This window comes from Girardinichthys multiradiatus, chromosome 22, assembly GCF_021462225.1.
Source record: "Girardinichthys multiradiatus isolate DD_20200921_A chromosome 22, DD_fGirMul_XY1, whole genome shotgun sequence".
NCBI classification, from domain to species: Eukaryota; Metazoa; Chordata; class Actinopteri; order Cyprinodontiformes; family Goodeidae; genus Girardinichthys; species Girardinichthys multiradiatus.
The window spans coordinates 39328155-39350925 of NC_061814.1; the positions used below are offsets into that span (position 1 = coordinate 39328155).

The window sequence follows — 22771 nt, forward strand, 5'->3', positions numbered from 1 at the left end:
CATTCCTCCTGAAAACCACTAAAAATCCAGGAAAGTCTCTCAGATGTGGGTCAGGGGAAAGTGCTTAACAACCTTAACTGGTGATCATGCAACACCCCCACCCCTTTCCAATGCCAAGTTTTGATATCTAAAAACACCACCTGTGTCTCGACATAAACTCCAGGGAAACAGGAAGTAATAGATTACAAAGTAAAAGTTCACTGAGTAACACTGAGCAGTTTCAAAAGCTACATATAAATTATCAAAATGCTTCAGTTACTTTAAATTTTTGGAAATTGTTAGGGACACCTTAAAGTGTGGAACTAATCATACAGCAAAAAACAGAAAGAAAAACATGCTTTCCACGTAATAGTATTACAATTAATGGCTGAATTCTGTGAATTTTTTGGTGTGAGATTTTTCTATTCTGATGAAAGTAGAACTTATTTAAAGGTTTTTAACACATTTTTACCAAGGATGGCAATAAATGTGGAGGATGCTGTAAGTCTAATTATCACAGTGATTTGGTGTGACATAAGGGTTTTTCTCTTTGTCATCATAATCATATTCACCAACCCCTCAACTACTTACCAAGTCTACATTCTGTTCTGTGCTTCCATCAGAACCTGATTTCATGATCATGACTCCCTCTCTTGCAGTACGGTCACCAAATGCACGACATGGACGACGAAATGAATGGCATCGTCACCACCATTTCCACTCACTCCAACAGAGCCAAGAGACGCAAGGAGCCTGCAATCACTTCTATCCCGGCTCCTGCCTCAGCAGAACTCAATGTCAGCCCCTCAAGTCCCTCGGGCAGTGAGCCCAAGCCTGAAGTGACCCCTCCAGAGCCCACCAACTGGTGCCTCACCGCTCTTGCCACACTCCGCAAAATCCTCCGCTTTATAAGCTGCTGTCATATCGAGAACCCCCACCACATAGACAACTACTCCAGAGTTACCTTCCCCCTTTCTTTTGTCATTGTCAACCTGCTCTACTGGACATATTATCTGTACTTCTAGTATTAACTTAAGAGCAGCAGTGTGTCTTAGAGAGTGTAAGGCAAAGAGCGTATGTTGACAAGAAGTGTATTTTACTGTATATATGTACAGGAAGTAAAAACAAGGTGTGTTCTGAGATAGGTTTATACAGTTTCTATGTTTGGATTCATGAGCAAAGTAGCAAACTGAAATGTTCTTATTTAATTATCTATTTATTTATTTATTGGAAAAACTACTGCTCATAATTGCAGATTCATTTTAAATAGCAAAACAGTTGCATCTCAATAACTTACAATATTACTAACAAAGCTAAAATGTCGGCCTGCTGAAATCTATGCCCATGTACTCATCCATCCATCCATACTTGCCTATCTCCAGTGCTTATTGGCAGGAGGTGGGGTACATCCAGGACAGGTCAACAGTCCGCCACAGATGTCCATCTACTGTACATTATATATACTCAATACTTGGTTTGTGTTCTTTTGAATGAATTACTGGATCAATGTGGCATGACATGATGGCAATCAGCCTGTTGCTCTGCTGAGATGTTGAGGAATCCTGGGTTGCCTTAAAGATGACCTTCAGCTTGTCAGCATTGTTGGGTCATGTCTCCCTCCTCTTCATCTTAACAACACTCAGTAGATTCTCTTTGGGGTTTAGGTCAGGCCAGTTTGCTGGCCAATCAAGCACAGTGATACCACAGTCATTAGAGCAGAAATTGCTACCTATGGTGTTGTGGGCGAGTTCCAAGTCCTGCTGAAAAATAAAATGAGAATCTTTATAAAGTTTGTCAGGAGAGAAAAGCATGAAGTACTCTAAAACTTATTGGTTGACCCTTGCTCTGACATAGGGCTTGAGAAAACACAGTAAACCAACACAGGCCATGCCCTTTCTCCCAAATCTGTGAAACTTTCACACTGAAAGTTTCCACAGTCAGTTTTGTGATTAGCTCCATGCCTTGTGGATCTCTCTTAAACTCTTAAAAGGCCTTTCATCACAATGCTCTCAAGGCTGCAGCTATCCCAGATGCTTCTACACCTTTTTCTACCACACTTTTTCCTTTCACACAACTTTCCAGTAATATGCTGATATATAACTAAGTTGACTTATTTAACAATGCCAATTTGCTGCTTATTCTCCAGCCCTGTTTTTCCAAATAAGTCCTTTATTTTACTAAGAAATAGGCCAGCCTTACCAGAGAACACAGGCTTTGATCAACTCTAATAATTCAAAAGTAAGAAAAGGCTATTGCATCTTTCTAGTTGAGATATATTTATTTTAAGCTAGAGCTGTGATTTAACGCTTTGTGACAGATTTCACGAGGGCTGTTATGTGAGAGCAAATTCCCACAGCACTTTGATTCTCTGCTGTGATGGATTGTTAATTGATATTTTCTAACTTCATCTTCTATTTTCTGTTAGCAGAGCCAACATTCACGAGGAAGTAGGGAAAAAATAGCAGGTGTGAGGTGAAAATGACCCATCAGTGAAACAGAGAGTGTGTTTTAAAAAACTATAAACCTTTCTCCAAAAGATGATCAGTCCTCCCACTCTTTGAATTTTGTTTTCTTTGTGTTACTCTGTGAGTTGTTTTTATTTACTAGTTAGTACGATTCTGTTTGCCTGCATTTTATCTTTTTTGATTGATACTATGAATATAGTGGAAACCAGTTTTATGACACTAGTCATCATAAGAGTTTGAAGTGCCCTGTATCTCCCTATAAAACTTGAACATTCTGAATTTTTTGCACAGTACATGATATTGAATAGCATAAAACAAAAACAACCTGTAAGAAATGTTTAATGGTAAAAGTTCAGTGACTGAGGTATAGAGGCATTTATTGGCATAAACGCTAAAATACACCGAACTGAAAAAACACCAACAGACACAGTTCATAAACGTGTACTAATCAGAGGCATGAATGTCATATTAATTTTGAGATTTCAGTGATTTTATTTGAATCAATCTTTTTCCTGGGTAGAATGCTTATACAACCAGGGCGACTCAGTGGGAAGAGTAGTAGCCTTTCAGTCTTGAAGTTGTGGGTTTGATTCCAGCTAATTTAAGGCACTTTACCTTATGTTGCCTACTGATCTGCATATTGGTGTATGAATGTGTGGCCTTTTGTTTGTGTGATTCGGTGAATGTGATTCTAATGTGAAGCTCTTTGAGTGGTCTGACTAGAAAAGCGCTATATAAAATTCAGTTCATTTACAACATATATACATTCATTGTCTATACTCTCTTGTCCTTGCAGGGTTGCCAGGTGTCTGTCTCCATCAGTCATTAATTGAGAGGCAGGCTACACCCTGGGCATGTCAACAACTGCAGTACTGTGCAGCCATTCTAGCATGATTCTAGATGGAATATTGGATATATCTTTTTATAAGAATATTTCAAGCAATTACTTGTTTTTTTGCCATGAACACAGCTTTTAAGCAAACTTCCAAAATATAAGGTCAAGGCTTTGGGAAGTCCATTCCAGTAGCTTATTTTCTGGATAAATATCTCTATAGAAGATCCAGTTGTTTCCAAATTTCAACCATCTAGCTGTTTATTCATCTGGCATAAAAAGGTTGCACAGCATGATGCTACCATGCCCATGTTTGATAGAACAGCATTGATGGGTTTAACAGCCTTACCAAAGTTGAGTCAATTTGGAGCAGGGTTTTCTTTTTTGGTTTGGGATCCTTTCAGTTCATGGCAATGTTGGAACACAATGTTGGAACACCATGTTGGAACACCAGTGTCACGACAATGACATCAGAACTGGTTTTGTAATTGATAAAGCAGGCTAGCAATACACTTTTGGAATGACCTTCCCAAAGCACCAACCACAACCCAGTCAGCCAGAAATATGGCAGAATATTCTTGATGTCAACAAAAAACACTTCACTAATTACATTTCTAATGACATTTAGCAATCTTGGGATGTTTGTATGTATGTTGGCCTGTATGTGTAATTTTGAGAGAAAACCCACAGCAAATCCAAACCAGTGCATCCAAATCTTGTTTGTCAAATCATTGAGGTAGTACGTTGTATCATAGTTTTGCCCTGAAAAAATTAAACAACCTTCATACCCATGATGTGTTCATGAAAACATTTCACTGAAACTATATCTACCCAACCCCTTCCTTACTAATAGAAATTGATGAAAGTGGGTTTCTTAGGGATATTTCATTATCATGGAACATATTATTGCTACTACTGCTTGTTCATGTCAAGTTTTGGTAAAATACATTGGGACTGGCCTTAAATTCAACTTAATTTTCCCTTTAAGAAAATTTAATGTTATTCCATACAACACCCATTCTACTGTATGAAATACACTTGTTACAAAGACAGAAAAACAAACCATCATCATGTATCAAACTCTAATTGTTGATATTTAAACATTTAGATTTAATAATTTACATTATTATTTTCACTTTGGTGTCAATGCTCACTTGGCAGGGGTAACAAATTAGATATGTGGGTGTACATGACAGGCACACTTTAAAGTACAGTGAGAAGGTGAGCAATACATTATTTAGGCAGCATTTCTCTATGTGGCTTCAGCTATTTTCCCACTGTGCTTTTGGAACACATAACACAGTAGCCAAACTTTTTGAGGAATGAAATGGCCAAAATATATAAAGAGAATGGAAGCCTCTGCACACTGTGAAAATAGCAGCATAGTGTTTCTTAGTTTTAATGATTCAGGTTTCAGCTACACTCTTACGAAGAAGGGAGAAATTCCAGTAATGCTAATATAACCATGCTGGGGCAGCAAGTTGCTATGAAGTGTCTCTTACATGTTAAAAGCCATTAAAACACATTCCAATTATAGTCAGTGATTGTGTTTTTGCAGCAACTTCACACACTATAGGAATCCATTGTTTCATCTCAACTAATCCAAAATGTTTCTTGCGCCCATTGAACTGTAATGGTAACAGGGTCTGAACAAAACTAATTAGACACAGTAAGAAATACACCAGGCATAATATTATGATCATTGTGTCTCCAAAAATTGATGTGTTAGAAGCAGTGGAAAAGGACAAGCATAGGAATTTGAATGTGTTGTGGCCAGGTGACTGGGTCAGAGTATCTAACAAAGCTGAAGCTATGTGTCTGCAGTGGGCAGTCTCTATCAAAAGTGGTCCAAGCAAGGAGAAGTTAGGAACCTGCGGCAGGGGGGCAAATGCTGTACATGGGGGGCAAAGGCTGGTCTCTTGATAGGCTGGGCCCAAAAAAGCTGCTGTTGGACAAATTGCAGAAGAAATTAATGCTGGCTCTGATAGACGAGGGCAAGAATACACAGTCTACTTCAGTTTCATGCATATAGGTTCACTATAGTAAAGTTGTCCATGCTGACCTCTGTCCACTGCTAAAATAATCAAGAATGGGTACATGAACAGAAGAACTGGATTAAGAAGCAATGGAAGACGTTGGTCTGGTCCTATGAATCAAATATTTTCTTACAACTCACAAATGGCCTCTTCAGGGTGCATTGGCTATCTGGGGAACACATAGCACCAGGATGCACTATAAAAAGATGGCAAGCCATCTGACGCAGTAGTATGATATGCGCAATGTTCTGCTCCAAAAACACATTGGTTCTGCCACCTTTGTGAATAGAACCTTGACATACCACCTACTCAAACGTTGTAGACTATGTAGACACATTTATGGAAACAGTTCAGATGACTGGGCCTTCTTTCAGCAGGATTAGGCTCCCTGCCACATAGCAAAGCTTAAGGAACAGTTTGAGGAGCCCAACAACCTGTTTGAGGTGTTGACTTTGTCTTTAAATTCCCCATATCTAACTCCAAATGAGCATCTGCTGGACAAACTTAAATCCATGAAGTTGCAAATTACCGGACTTCTGTAATTTGCAGATCCTTTAAATGCTGTGGTTTCTTGCACTACTGCTCTGCTGTGGCGCAAGATACCGCAGCACACCTTCAAGGGTCTAGTGAAGGCCATGCGTCAATGAGTCAACAAAAGGGGAACTGGTCCAATATTAGGCAGGTGGTCATAATGTAATGATTGCTCTTGCTCTCGCTTAAAGAAGTACAATTTTATACTTCTCTTATGGAGCTTGAAAGATATTTCTATCTTTGTCATCTTCGTTTTCCCAACCAGCCCAAACCTACTACTCTCAAAATCAGGGGTGTTTTGAACATTGGCTTGTGACTAAGTTACAGTGTTTAGGCATCCCTTTCATCACATATCTGGTGAACAGGTGCAAAAATGTAAAATATCAGAATTAACAATGCCACGGTTTGTTTGCTCGCATGAAATTGAACCAAATAAGTTGCTTTCATTGTTGTTAGTTTCCTTTTAGTTTCAAATGCTTAAAGTGCTTTGCTGAAACGATTCTACCATTTATGTTTCTATAGTCATTAGAGAATCCTTAAACCGCATGAAGTCAGTGAGGGGATGAACACGACAACACTCAGACTGACATCATTATTCAGCTGAAATACAGAGGTGCATGTTTATTTCTTGCTTTTTGCTCAGTATTACAGTGAAAAACTCAGACTTGATAAAAAATAAAAACCTGAATTGTCAGTCAAGTTAATGTTTATAGAACTAATCCTTAGTTTGTCATGGAAAACTAAACTGTCACTGTATAGTCAATGACCTGCTTTAGCTCCATGATTTTATATCTGTTTTGCAGTCTGCCATCTATAAACAATTATTTGAATTTCTATCTTTTGTGGGATATCTTTTTAGTTCATTTCCCTTTCTGCATGATTTTTGGTGTACCTTTTTTCCTTCTACGTTCTTTAATTTGTTATGTTTAACATACAGAATTACTCAGTGTAAGAGGCTGACTGACAGTTTATTGTGAGGATTGTATGAGTATTGTAGTCACCGTATGTCTTGGCTGCAAAAGTGCTAGTTGCCAAACACTTTTGAATTACAATAATGAAAAATTGGGATTAAGTCAAAATGCTCAAACCCCTCCACCAGACTGAGTGGCATTTTTGCTGTGGGTGTTGGCAAACATTAACTTTTTTGTTTTTACAGCACCCCAGCATTTTTTATTATTAATAGCTTAGTTAGCTTAGTTTAACATATGCATGCAAATGAGAAGCCAAAGAACTACGACAGGAAGAACCCCTTATCTGAGGCGATCCAAATGCTCAAATATCAAATCAATAGTACTCTGTGATACCGACCATATTTTCCAACCACGCAGACTGAACAATGTACAATACTGAAGGCATGATTCTGAAGGAGGATGTCAACTGGATATTGTCTGGATATATTCAAAGGAAAATGAAAAAAAATTATATCTTTTGTCCCCTGGTGTGGGTATTATGTCAGTTATATGCTTCAAGCTGATTGGACAACTTTCCTTCATAGGACATTTTCTTGTAATATGTATGTATATACAGTAGTAACATCCAGTTAATCTAATGTAAATAAATAATACCACTATGCATGTTTATTGGTGTATGAATCTGAATGATAGCAATAAAAAAGGTTTAATGTGTTACTCGTTGATGTTTTGACAATTGTTTTGAAAGTGTTCAGTAGTGTGGAGCCGGTGGGCACACTTTCATCAAATGAACCATTTTGCCTCCATTCCAACATAATATAAGTGCCAATAGCTGGAAAACCTGCTTAGCCATCACAATAAATATGAACATAAAGTTTGATATTTATAAAAAGAACATGTTATGCTTAAATGCAGACATTAAAAAACTGGTATTTTGTTGTTTTGTTGCCATTTTTATGGGTTAAGACAGAGGAAAAGTACAATAAAAATACTTTCTTGTGCATGTCTGCTGAGAAGTAAACACAGAGGGGGTATTAAGTTTTATTTCTCAAGCAATGACTTGGATGCTCCAAATTGTTGAGAGATCTTGACGATATGAGAGTACAAAAAGCTAAACATTTGATTACGCTGTCAATGACTTCCTTTTTAGTTTTTGTTTCACCCAATTCCAAATATAAAGTGAGAGGCAATGAAATACAAGTGGTTCTGGCAAAGTGAGCAGCAGCAACCTCTGACCCACAGTAGGCACTCTCTCTTCCTGTGCTGTTGGGATGGTTCTGGTTCTGAAAGATAATGGATAAACGGTGGTCCCAAAACATTGAATTGCTCATCCTTTTTTTCCTCCTCAAAATAATATTAGGTATTAGAACTCAGAATTTTAGGTTACAAAACACATTCCTTAAAACTCCTGTGAGACCCACACAGTGTGACACAGTGCTAAGTTTAAACAACTTACATAATATTTGAAACCTCAATTAACTTTTGATAAAACATCCCCTTTTAGTCTTATAATGAATGAACTATTGCAGAGTTAGTGTTACATTTGTAGAAAGTGGACACCTTAAAATAAACATAATCATTGAATACAGTATCTTACAAAAGTGAGTACACCCTCACATTTCTTTAAATATTTGATTACATTTTTTCCATGGGTAAACACTTTGATATAATGCAAATCAATCAGTCCCCTCAAAATAACTGAATACAAAGCCATTCATATTTAATGTCTTAATGCCAAAATAATTGGAGAAATAATTTTGTCTGCTGTATGACGGTCACTGCTAATACTGAAATAACAAGAAGCTGAATTTGTGCACTGGTGTTCTCAACAGCGAGCCCTACACACATACACAGAATAAACAAAAACAACTTATCACCAACATACAATAATTAGGTAACAAACTACTTCAACTTCCAGTGTAAATATGTATGTTTAAGAACCAAGGTTTGTTTTAAGGAATTGGGAATGAGACCAAATTAGCTTTGAAAGCTAACAAAGAACAACAGTTGCTAGGTTTTCAAACAACCGGTACACAATACAAAGCAAAAGGGAAAATAAAACACGATTTTGATCAAATAATGTTCATTTGCTGAATACAAATCCAAAATAACATTTTGGACAATTGATTCTTAATGTAGTTTTAACTAGCTATCACAGTGACTGATTGAATGGAGTGATGGAGTGACTGACTAACAAGATTGCAACTAAAAGGGGATATGGACTCAATTTGGTGGACAGACGCAGGCATGATGATGTAACATCCGGGATTAGCAGCTCAGCTAACAACAAAGAAAATAGCTGCTGCTATTTAGCATTCCCCTGTAAGTCCTACATGTACTTTAAGTTCAACTAGCATAAATATTAATGTATACGAGCACAGAGTGAGCCATGTGGAGAACACAGGCGGCATAACGGGGGCTATCTTCTTAGTATTAGTAGAGCTTTAGCATTAGCAGCTGGGATAATGGTAACACAACTTAGCACATGTATAAGGAGTATGTGGATATATTTTATGCAGGTTAGTGAGAGGAAAGAAAGGCAAAACTCAAAAGAAAACGAACAAGTTCATGTTACGTAACAGCATGCCACAGTGTCCAAAACAACACCAGAACAAAACACCACACAATGAAAAAAACAATCATTATATTGTTTTTTCTTGAACTAATTTTCTCTGCCCAGAGACAACCTCTTACTGTAAACTGACTGATGAACAGGAAAGCGCGTTGAGTTCAGTAGGTCGGTTGAACAGAACTTGGTCTCGCGGCTGGGGCGAGCATCAGCTCTGACTGGCGCATCCGTCAGGAGTGCAGAGCTGAGTTTTCGAATGCTGTCTTCTTCAGGGCAGGTAAACCGCTTCGTAATTAGAGACAATCCATCTCTTCTTGGAGAATCTTTGGTTCAGCTCAGACAGCCAGTTTCAGGCGTCTAGTCTTATATTTGGCTGGGGTATGGTCACTGGATATACAGACAACAAACCATCTTAGATCCAAGGTTTCTTTGGAAGATGCAGTTTTTTATTTGGCCACCGAGATCAATATGTTCCCATGCGTTTCCTCCCCAATACAGCCTGTGGAGAGCTGCCGGTAGGACAAAAAACACTGCTCTGCTCATGCTTTTATACCTCCATGACATGACGGGGATTCCAGAGTTGATTTCTCCTTCCTGGAAGCTCTCATTAAAATTGGTTAATATTGTGCACTCTGTTCTCTGTGCAGTTCAGTCCTTATCCTCCATTCATGCCTGGGCCCAACATGAGCTTTAACACTATATCGCTCTTACCATTTTGTATGTTTACCATAATTTTTGCAAACATTTTTATCAGTGTAGTTAACTTCAATTGAAGTCACAATTCAAAATAAATATTATTTCAAGGCACTTTACAAGACAAACAGCACCAATCATATCAATAAACAAAACACTAATCAATCCAAAAGACTAATTTAAATAAAATGTTTTACATTCTAATTTCATCCGAATTTACAGTGGTGGGAAAGTGTTTGCCCCCTTCCTTATCCTTTCATTTTTTGCATGTTTATCACACTTAAGTGTTTCAGGTCATCAAACTAATTTAAATATTAGTCAAAGAAAATACAAGTAAACACAAAATGCGTTATTATTCGGGGTTGTTTGGTTTTTTGATTCGGGTTTTTTCTTTATATGTTTTTCACAGTTGAAGTTTTGAATCGTTCTTCTGTTTATTATTGTTATTATTATTATTCTTGTTTGATTTTTGAATTATGTTTCTGTTTGTTTTCCTGGTCATGCTTTAGTTTTTGTATTCATGTTTTGCTAAGTTGTTTTCTTGGATTGGGCTTCTGGTTATGCTTTGGTTTCATGTTTTTCTAGTTCGATTTCCATTAGTTTGTATTCTTGAATTCCTGTTTTGCTCAGTCACGTTTGTTCTCTCCTGTCAATTAAGTTTATTCGGTTCACCTGCACCTAGTTAGTCTTGCTTCACCTGGTTCACTCTCCATATATACACACCTGTTCTGTTTATTCCTCGTGGAAACATTCTCAAATCATGTCTTGTTTACAGATCATGGTCATGTCTTGCTTTTTGGACCATGCCATGCCTGTCTAGCCAGCCTGTTTCTGTTTTGTTCCTGCCTCATCTGTGAGTGAATTTTTGTTGATTAAATCTTTTTTTCACTTACCATTACGCTGCCTGCTCGTCTGCATTCTGGGGTCCTAGTTCATAAGCCTTAACAAAATGAGCCTATGAGAAACAGTGATTGCCTCCAAAACCTAATAGCTTGTTGGGCCACCCTTAGTAGCTGCAATCAAGTGTTTGTGACAACTTGCAATAAGTGTTTTACAATGTTGTGGAGGAAATTTGGCATACTCATCTTTGCAGAATAGTTGTAATTCAGCCAAATTGGAGGGTTTTCAAGCATGAACGGCCTTTTTAAGGTCATGTCACAGCATCTCAATATGATTTAGGTCATTAAAAAGGTGGACTTGCTGGTGTGTTTTGGATCATTGTCCTGCCGCAGAACCTAAGTTTGTTTCAGCTTGAGGTCACGAAGAGATGGCTGGACATTCTCCTTGAGAATTTTTTGGTAGATAGCAGAATCCATGGTTCCATTTATCACAACAGTTCTTCCAGGTCCTGAAGCAGCAAAACAGCCCTATGCCATCACACTACAAGCACCATATTTTACTGATGGTGTGATGTTATTTTTCTGAAATGTGGTGTTACTTTTACACCAGATGTACTGGGACACACACCTTCCAAAAAGTAAAATTTTTGTCTCCTCAGTCCACAGAGTGCTTTCCCTAAAGTCTTGGGGAAAAAGTCAGATGAGCCTTAATGTTCTTGAGGTAATTTTGGTCGACTGGCCACTCCTGGAAAGGTTCACCACTGTTCTAACTTTTTGCCATTGGTGGATAATTGCTCTCACTGTTCGCTGGAGTTCCAAAGCTTTAGAAACGACATTATAACCTTTTTCTGACTGATGGATATCAATGACTTTATTTCTAATTTGTTCCTGAATTTTTCTTTAGATCTTAATATGATGTCTAGCTTTTGAGGATCTTTTGGTCTACTTCCCTTTGTGAGGCAGGTCCTTTTTAATTGATTTCTTGATTGAGAACATGTGTGGAAGAAGGGGAGGTATCACTATTTCACACAGTCTCATATATGTTCAGATTTTTCTCTCCCTTAATAATAAAAACCTTCACTTAAAAACTGCGCTTTGTGTTTAGTTATGTTGTCTTTCACTGATATTTAAATTTGTTTGATGATCTAAAACATGTAAGTGTGACAACCATGCAAACAAATTGCAAAAAGAAATCAGGAAGGGGACACCACTGTATATGCAGCAAAAATGGAAGCATCTTCTTGGTAAGCATTATAGCCTTTCAAACTTTCACCTATGAATCCGTTTGTTCAGTGTTTTGGTGATGTTTGAACAGCAGTAGCCCAGTGGGAGAGTCCGTGTGGGTCTTAATTCCCTGAAGGTTTTCTATCTTTGAATATGAGATGATCTAAGATCACTTCTTAGCCTCATACACACACTCACACAAACACACACACAGTGGGTTAGTTTTAATGGGAGAACTGTGAAAGATGCTTTCATTTAAGGATATTTCAGGTCACTTTGCTCTGCCAGGCAGCAGCACAGATTGCAGATTTTTGGTTTTAGTGATTTCGTTACCCAGAGGTACCCAGAGGGTAAACTAAGCAGGAAATTGCTTAAAAATAGAAAAACGTTTTTTGGGTCTCAAAAAAACCAACTTGCATTTCTTCTTCTTTTTCTTTGGTTTGCTATTATGCATAATTTAAGGCATTTATAGCTGAAGCCAGATATTCACATTCGCTATAGGAGACACATGATCAGTTTTTCTCACTGACTGACATTAAATCAGACTAAACATTTTATGTTTCAGGACAGTTAGGATTACCAACATTATATTATGACCTTGAACCCCCCAGGAAGCACTGCATTGAAAACAAACATCATTCTATAATGTATATTACCACATGGGTTTGGGAACACTTCAGAAAACCATTGTCAGTTCTCACAGTCAATCACTACATCTACAAGTGCAGGTTTGAACTCTATCATGCAAAGCGAAAGCCAAATATCAACAACACTGCCGCTGGCCGCTGCTCTGGGCACGAGCTCATCTGAGACGGACTGATGCAAAGTGGAAATGCGTGCTGTGGTTTGACGAATCCACAGTTAAAATTATTTTTTCAGAAATCATGGACATCGTGTCCTGTGGGCCAAAAGAGAAAGAACTATCTGGATTGTTATCAGTGAAAGTTAAAAAGCCAGCATCTGTGATTGTATGGGGGTGTGTTAGTGCCCATGGCATGCTAACTTGCACATCTGTTAAGACACCATTTATGTTGAAAGATACATGCAGATTTTGGAGCAACTTACGCTGCCATCCAAGCAATGCCTTTTTCAGGTACGTCCCTGCTTATTTCAGCAAGACAATACTAAGCCACACTCTGCAGGTGCTACAACAGCGTGGCTTCTTAGTAAAGATTGTAAGAGTGGTGCATTATGAAGCGCAAAATACGTCAACAGTAACCCCGGATTATTGAGCAACTGGAGTTGTACATCAAGCAAGAATGGGAAAGTATTTCACCCAGAAAGCTTCAACAATTTGTGTCCTCAGTTCCCAAACACTTACTGAGTGTTGTTGAAGGAAAGGTGATGTAACACAGTGCTAAACATGTCCCTGTCACAGTGTTTTTATAATGTGTTGCAAGCATCAAATTTAAAATAAGGTCGTATTTGCAAAAACCATAAAGTTTATGAGTCTGAAGAATAAATATCATATATTTTTAGGGTATTCAATTACATATAGGTTGAACAGGATTTGCAAATCATCAAAGTCTGTTTTTATTTACATTTTACACAATGCCCTAACTTCACTGGAATTGGGGTTATAATTTAGTATTCAACCTTTACACTTCTGAAACATACTGAAGTCCAGCTCTTTTTACACTGAAGTTTCACTTTATGTTTACTTCCAATCACTTTGATTCTGCACCACACCGTTGAATTATGAACTGCATCAGTATAACACAGATAAGATGAATTGCATTGTGGAGTGCGCTCTTTTCCCTGCAGGTCTGAATCAGGTCCGAATTTGGTCTGCAGGAGCAAAGCAGCAGAACATTATTAGACCTGAGCTCAGAGTGTAAATCTGAAAGGTGTGCCAGTGTGACAGAGACTGATACATCATTTGTCTTGACAGAAAAGTGAGTGAAATTATCATTTTAGCCACACAGTTTCAGTGAGACTGTTTTACCTTTAATCCAGAAGGAGAGCTTAGTTGGACTTTTAAAGGTTCATTTCAGTAAATTAGAATGTCATAAAATAAATTTCCTTTATTTCAGTATCAATTCAAAAAAAAGAAACACTACACCAAGATGTATTTATGTTAATTTTGATTACTATAGCTTACAGCAAATGTAAATGCAATATTTAGTTTCAAGGGAAAAAGAATGCTAATTTAGACCAAAAATAAAATGGATTTTTAATACTTAATAAATGTTTTGTTCTGGCTAGGTTATGGCCTCCACAATGTAAGGAAGACTGCTGATTTGACAGTTGTCCAGCAGACATTTAGTAAGACGCTCCATAAGGAGGGTAAGCCAAAAATAGTCAATGCTATAGTTAGCAGAGTACTGTATGCAAGCATAATAATGGAAAGTTCAGTGCAAGGAAAAAGTATGGTAGACAAAGGTGTACAAGCAAGGATAAGAGGATGAGAGGATTGTGGGGTATTTACCTATTTTTAGACTTTCTAGGGAGATTGAGAATACATGGACTGCATTTGGAGCTAAGAGCCACCACACATGCATCCAGGACTTGGACTACAACTGTCACATTCCTTGTGTTAAGCCACAGCTGAACCTGAGACAATGTCATTCCTTAACCAGAGAACAAATCTGAAGCATCTTGGTTTGGACTGTTGTTCAGATGTCCCTGGGTCTGGAGGAAGAGTGGAGAGGCAGAGAATCCAAGTGTCTTGAGATCCAGTGTGAAGCTTCCAGAGTCATTGATGATTTGGGGAACCATGTCATGTGCTGGTGTTAGTCCACTGTGTTTTTTCAAGTCCAAAGTCAGAACAATGGATTACCAGAGCATCTAATTTCAGAGCATCTCATGCTTCCCTCTGCTGACGATCTTTACGGAGATGCTGATTTTATATTCAGGCACAATTTTTCATCTGCCAACACCGCCAAAAGCACCAGCATTTGCTTTAATGACTGTGCTTGACTGACCAGTAAACAGGCCTGATCCAAACCCCATAGAGTGCATAAAGCCTACTGCACGGTACTTGGACTACAGATCAAAATTTTTATTTTTGTAATGTCAGTCAGTCAGTCAGTCATTTTCTACCACTTATTCCATAGTGGGTCGCGGGGAAGCTGGTGCCTATCTCCAGCAGTCTATGGGCGAGAGGCGGGGTACACCCTGGACAGGTCGCCAATCCATCGCAGGGCAACACACAAACAACCATGTACTATTTTTGTAATGTAATATTCAAAATTATTAAACTAAGTGCAAGGTTTTCATTAGTTGTAAGTCATCTTTTTTTTAAATAAACAGAAAGAAGTCCAATGTGTAATGAATCTATTTATAATGTTTTACTTTTTGAATTAAATTACTAAAATAGAAAATAGCTTTTCAATTATGTTCTGATTCACATATTACTTTATATCATACTGATAATTTTGTTGTGTCACCAGTCATTTTGCTACAGCTCACACATATCCCAGCAAAATCACAAGTTTCCCCCCCAAAAATCCAATCAGTGCACTAACATGCGCTGCTCTGTGTTACCACAAGATGGCAGTAAGGAATCAAGGAATCACCGCTGAATCCACTGCAGTGCAAAACAGATGTTCAGTGCGTCAAACATTGAAAATATTTACTCACATGTTGCAAGTATCCAATGAGTATCCAATGAGAGTGAATTGAATCAAAAACGAAGATGACACTGATGATATTTTAAAATGTCAAACTTGTATTTCTTGTTTTGCACTTAGGGTTTAAGTAACAGGGATGGATGGGATTCTTGACTGCAAATATGATTTAAAAAAATAATGATTGATTATTTAAATTAGCTTGTCTAATTAGGCTAAACCGTTTTTAATATTGCTCTATGTAAGATAAAAAGAAAAATAAAGCGATGCCACAACAGAGCTGCTGGCATTATTAAAATGAATCTTTAATTTAAAGAGATGATGAATGATAAATTACTGATGATCAGAATGAGCATGCTAACTAAAGATGTTCCTATCTTTTTTGTACCTTCAACTTATAAATTAAATTTTAATACCTTTTATAATGTTGTTAGAAAATATTTGTACATGTAACCATCTCATAGTACATATTCACTACAGTACTGTATGATCAGTGCAATCTATGAAGATTTTTTGCGCTTGTTTCCAGCTTCTTTTTTTTTTCTTTTTTTAGAAATCTTTGTTCAAACTTGAAACTTGAAACTCAGGACATCAGTGTTGCATAATTGTCTTAGCAGATCTTCAAAACAGGAAACACAAGAGAACATACCATTCAATAAGAAACGTGACAATATTGTTCATATTTCTCATATGTCTGGGTTGTGGGGTAGGGTGGGAAAACAGAAACCTTTTCTTACAAAGCAAATCATTCAAAGACTAGCCAAAGTTTACAAAAAATACCCCTGAAGCCACCCAGAAGCATGTGAGAAAATGTGTTTTTATCTGTTAAAATATGCTACAGGACAGTAGTGCTAGTGGACACAGCAAACAAGATAAAAAAAAAGTTATCTTCATATACCTTTAGGCTATAATCCTACAGTAAAGGTTATGTTTGGTGCAAACACAACACTGCGCATCACCGACAGAACACCCTACCATGAGTCAAACGTGGAGGTGGGCAGCATGAGGATTCAGAAATTAATACTCAAATATTTCTAAGTTAGACACAAAGAGGAACTTAAACTACAAATAAGACAATATCCCAAAGCATCTATCCAATTGAACAAAAGAATGGCTGGAATGCCCAGCCAGAGCCCAGACCTCAATTCGAAAAACCCACAAGAAGGCAGTGTACTTGTGATGCTCTCAAAATCTGACAGATTTGGAGCATTTTTGCAAAAAAGTGTGAGCTAATATTGCCAATTTCATAAATATGCTTCAACATGGATTTATAGACAAGACTACTAAAATGTTAGGATAACGTGCTAATTAGCATTTTAAAATTTTGTTGGTAAAGTCAACACGTTTTTTAACAATGAAACAGAGAAAGAGGGATTTTAGTGGAGTCTTTTAGAGCAGTAAAATAGATCATACACAGCATAATAAATATATAGTACACATTTTATTAGTGTTGCTATAACAAAACAGAATAAATTCTAAAGTATAGCTTCAAAGGTTTCTGAAAACAAAAGTCTAAGTACATACCTGCAAACCATTCTGCACTGGTGCACTTGAACTAAATGTAATTTTATGCACCTCTTAACAGCCACTCTGTGTCAATCAGCTTTCCTTGTAATTTGCACATTTGGGCCAATGGGACCATTATTCTACAAATTGAATTTCAAATGAAACATTTTATGCATGTTGATTTAGCCCGCTAAGTTTAAAATACTTGCCAATTTTTAACATGAACACCACCGCTCTCCAAACCTTGGTTTTATCATTATCACCTGGTTCAGATTCAACTTCACCGTTTGCTTTACAAATAAAGTAGACCACATTTTTTCACACCAGGCTCTGACTGTTTAGAGTATAAAGCACAGGTGTTACTAATCATATTTACCATATGTCTGTTCTATTCAGTCTGCCAGTACAATGTGGCAGTGAGCCAGCATGTGCCATACCTGCAGCTGCACAAAGGACTGAAATCATCCTTTAATTTATTCATTTCAACAGCGCGTTTCACATTGTGATAAGAAGAGAAAAATGTCTGTGGAAAAGCACAGCTGCTGGTTCATTGCACCTGCACAGGGTGATAGGTGAATATGGTCCCTTACTCTATTCAACTTGGACATCTACACTCCACCAAAGTGAGGGCTGAGAAAGACCATGTGATCAGTGTCATCTGGTTGTGTGTGATCTAATAAACCTGTAATAAAATAGAGAGCAAACTTTGGGGAACGCTATCAGAAACGGTGCCTTTTTAATTCTTTTCAAATGGTTAACTACTAAAACTAAATCAGAATTAAACAGGCATGCCTGGCCATTATATGCATATGGTAAGTTCTGTGTCCTTCATTAGACAAAATACTCAAGTTATTTCAAAACAGATGGGTTCTCAGCCAGTGTGCGCAATTATTATCAGCAGCTACTGAGCTGCAACTTCACAAATGTCAAGCAAAAGCTATAAAAGTCTACCAGGTCTAATGGATGGATGGATGGATGGATCAATATAGTATATAAAAAAAGAAAAAACATTTCCCCTCACCATTACCACTTGGGAAGTTCCACTTCAAACTTGGGCCCTGTACCAGAGGGCTTGAAGACTGGCAGCTCTGCGCAGTATCTTGTTTGTTTGGACTTCACTCTGCTGGACAAAGGTCTCTTAAGGTTTGCTCCTGGAATCTACCCCAGTTTGGTGGCCACAGCCTTGAGTTTACTAATGACCACTGGCTCGACTCAGGCCTTGACATTCCACAACCTATTTCCCATTTGGGCCTCTGGTGTTTTTAACGTCATAATGTTCCTTCCTTATGATGGTGCTGTTGCTTGGGATTGCAATTTGTATCACTGCTGGCTGCTTTTCTGCTTTCTCTACGAAGGCAATGTCCAGTGGATAAGTCATCACCTGCTCATCCATCTGGTTATGCAAGTCTCAATATCATTCTTGGCACCATTATTCTGGTCCACTTTTGGTCATATCCCCCTCTTTGACTGTAGGTTCTCCAGCACATAATGAGCACAAATGTTCCTTAAACTATTCAAGCCTCTTGGTTATGGTTCTCCATGTACGCTGTGCCTGCAAGTATCTGACTTTCAGCTATTATGTATTAGACAGTTTTAGTGCACAGCCTGCATCTTGATTCCTGTCTTATGTGGTAGACCTCAACCTCTTTTCCTGTTGTTCTAAGAACCTGTTTCTGTGCTGCCACAATTAGGGCCACTGTGCTGACCTTCAGTCCAACCCTCTCTAGCCAGTGGTACATGCTAGACAGGGACTTTGTTTATCCTAGTCCTCATCTTGTCCACTGGGTTTCTGCTGTCTGTGACATTCATTTACCAGGTCATCCTTGGGGTCTGTCTTTAGGATGTACTCCAGGATCTTTGCTGTTTTATTCTAGAGGGGGGCTTTGACGCCGAATAGTCACTTTCAAGTACTTTTCCTCCTGCCTTTCGTTTAGCATACATTCTCAGGGTAAAACCCTCAAAGCACAGTGAGGAGACCCTTTGTCTTGATGTCAAGGCTATAATACCAGAAGGGTATCTGGTAATTGGAGCATATGTATTGATGGCTTGGACCACAATCAGCTGGCTTTTCAATGACATGTCTTACCTTTAGTAAGGTTGCTTTCGAAGGTTAGAGACACCAGAGCCAACAAGGCAGACAAACCTAAGGCTACTATTTGGGTAACCTGGGCTCCCTGAACAGGCTAATCACCTTCATGCCATGCCACATCGATGCGGTCAGTCATGCAAAAAAAAATTCTTGCGTGCATATTCTGAACAGTTAAGTCGGTTGCCAGTTTCATTTTAAAAGTCCAACGTCCTGAAGACAGAAAGTTTCTTGCAGTAACACCAGAGTTAATATGTTGCAAGTCACAGTATGACCAAAATCCAGGATACTGCGTGCTGTCTGACAGACGAATCACAGAAGCCACTGTGGTAGTCATGGCACCTTTGCTTATTTTGTTTCACACAATCAGTCAGTACAGATGCGGCTGTTTTACACATCTTATCAAATGTTCTTTATTCCTCTTGCTGCAGAACATGAACTTCTCACTGGATGCATGTGTCCCCTGACATACACACACGCACACACACACACACACACACACACACACATACTCATGTTTTGCTATATGTAGTGAGGACCATGTGTTGACTCCCATTGACTTCCATTGATTTTCAGTCATTTTCAACCCTTTCTATGACCTAACCCTGACAATAACCCTAAACCTAATCATTACCTGTGCTTACCTAACCCTAACCTTAACCTAAACTCAGTTCATACCTTAGTCCTAAACCTAACCGTTAGTGAAATAGGTCGTGAGGACCAGCAAAATGTCCTCACTTTGGTACAAACGGTCCTCAATTTGATGGTGAAATCGGGAAAATGGTTCTCACTGTGATGCCAAGACAGGAACACACATACACACACACGCACACACACACACACACACACACACACACACACACACACACACACACACACACACACACACACACACACGCACACACACACATGCACACACACACACACATGCACACACACACACGTGCACACACACGCACGCACACACACACACACACACACATAAACACACACGCACGCACAAACACACACACTTCTACCTTTCTCCTGCTTTGCTCATCATCAAAATCTCCACCAAGCGTCACATCTTTTTGGTACCTTTCATTGGACATATCAGCTAGATTCCATATCTGATTCACAATTTTATTTTACCTGTGGGTAAAAATGGTGAAATTAGAAGTAGAATCTGAATCTCTTTATGTATCAACTCTTTTGTATGTGATATCTGTTAGCTTTGTCTGACTGCAATGCTTTTTTCCTCTGTGGACCTGCATCAAAACCTCTTAGGAGCTGGCTGGGTGGCAGAAGCTTTCAGTTTTGGGAATATAAAGGTTTTTAAAGTCGCTGCGGTATCCACAGTAACAAGCAGTACAAATTTCAAAGCCAGTTGCACGGTCAGCTTTGACCCTTGAATCTGCAGTTTGAGGATGCCCTACCTTATTAAAACAAATTTTCTCTCCCTATTGGCCTGCTTTGTTATTTACAGATTTATTCTCTCATAGGTAACTGTGCAACATGGAGAGGGAGCCCAAGCCAGCATCCATGTATTTCTGAAGCCTGTTGCTCATAATATCTATCTGTCTCTATCTCGCTCTGTATGCATGTATTCTTTTGTGCATGAGCTCTGTCAGAGCTCATGATGAGTCATAACTCAGTCTGGAGCCTCTACAACACAGTGGGGAGTTTAGAATATAGAGCGGATCCAGTTTTTCACCAACATCCTCAACACCCTGGAGACAGGGAGACAGTTGCGCATAGGTATGACAGCATGGCTGTGCATTTATTAAGTGTGCGCAAGCATTATCAGTTGTATTTGGAAAAGTTTGTTTTAGCAGTTATCACTGCATGTAAAGCTTGTGTGGATAATGAATGCTTTTAAAAACATAATAGATGTGAACTACACGTCAAATGTATATTACCAGCAATAAGAACATCCATCCATCCATTCATCCATCCATTCAACCAACCAACCAACCATCCACTGCAGAAACATTTTATGTAAAGATTGCAGTGGATAAAGGACACCATTTTTAACATGATATAACTAACTTCAACAAAATAATTCTCATGGACACAAGCAGACTCACAGATATCAGTTATTCATAATAATACCTCATCTCCCACAGGAGAGAATCATATTGTCTATCATTCATCCTGTAAAATGCAGCAATTTGATCTTTTTCACTTTTTTACTGCAACCATTAAGAGACTTCCATATCCCTGTTTAATATTACTGAGGATATGACAGTTGTATCTCCACCACTTTTCTTAGCACAGTATTTGAGTTTGATCTCCCTGTCACTAAGGAGCGTGTTTTCCCTTTTCCCCACCCATGCACCTCCAGAGACTGCAGTGGGCTCTCAAACGAACAGCATTGTGTGATGTATATTTTAGTGACTTCCCTCAGCAAACCCCATCTTAAAGACCTATCTCATTTTCTTCTCCCACTGCCTTTCTGTCTTCCATCATCTGTTGCAGTGGTGGTTATGCAGTCGTGACCTGCGTTGGTGAGTTTTTTTCTCAAACAGGTTTCTACTGCTCTCCTGATCAATGACTTGGGTTTAAGCTATTTGATGTCATACATCAAAGGTGAAATAAGGGGTTCACAGGAGAAACTGTCTCCAATTTACCCACGGGAGTTTCCACAGCATACATTTAGTATGCTGTGGAATGTAATTGATTATTATTTTGTAAACTGCATGGGAAACTTTTGTTTGTTTGAATTGAATTGTATTAATACCCTGGACACACAATTGTTTATCTGTCTAGGTTTCAATAGAAACCTAGACAGAAAAATGTATAAGGTTCATTTAATAACGCTTCGAAGACATGTTTCTATGAATCTGATATTGTAGCATAGGTTATTTGATCTTAGCCCAAGCTCTCGAAAAACTCCGGCATGCGCCACCAGCTACTTAATAGTGTGCTGATCCCTCTTTGGTACCAGACAGTCCCAATCTGTCAAGACATGGACTCCATGAGACCCCTGGACGATCTGTACTTTGTAGCACTGAGCTGCTGAAAGTGGCCACAGTCATTTTGGAATGTCATTTCCATGAATGGATGTATACTGTTTACAGAAATGCTCAGAATTATAGTAGATGTAAAAATACATCCAGATTGATGCCAAAAGAACATTTCTCACATCATCGCACTGTCACCAGCACTTCCCTTTATCTCATAGCATATCCTGGTGCCATGTGTTTCCCCATCCCCCAGGTGTACACAAGAGACAGCCTCTGCTCCCTATGTACATCACCAATAATCCAATAACAATGTTACCTATCCTAATGCTGTGCTACCTACCCGTCCGTCCGTCTCAATCAATCATCTATCTATCTATCTATCTATCTATCTATCTATCTATCTATCTATCTATCTATCTATCTATCTATCTATCTATCTATCTATCTATCTATCTATCTATCTATCTATCTATCTATCTATCTATCTATCTATCTATCTATCTATCTATCTATCTATCTATCTATCTATCTATCTATCTATCTATCTATCTATCTATCTATCTATCTATCTATCTATCTATCTATC

General features: G+C 38.4%; 1 protein-coding gene across 3 annotated transcripts in view; it reads left to right on the forward strand.

The window, feature by feature from the left end:
- LOC124859409 (gamma-aminobutyric acid receptor subunit pi) overlaps positions 1–7471 on the forward strand; it is a 94815-nt gene extending 87344 nt beyond the window's left edge. For all 3 annotated transcript variants that reach the window (XM_047352182.1, XM_047352181.1, XM_047352183.1), the window contains one exon: positions 639–7471. In XM_047352182.1, coding sequence (XP_047208138.1) covers positions 639–1004 — 366 coding nt within the window. In that variant the 3' untranslated portion in view covers positions 1005–7471. The remainder of the gene's footprint in view (positions 1–638) is intronic.
- Positions 7472–22771: the final 15300 nt, after the last annotated feature.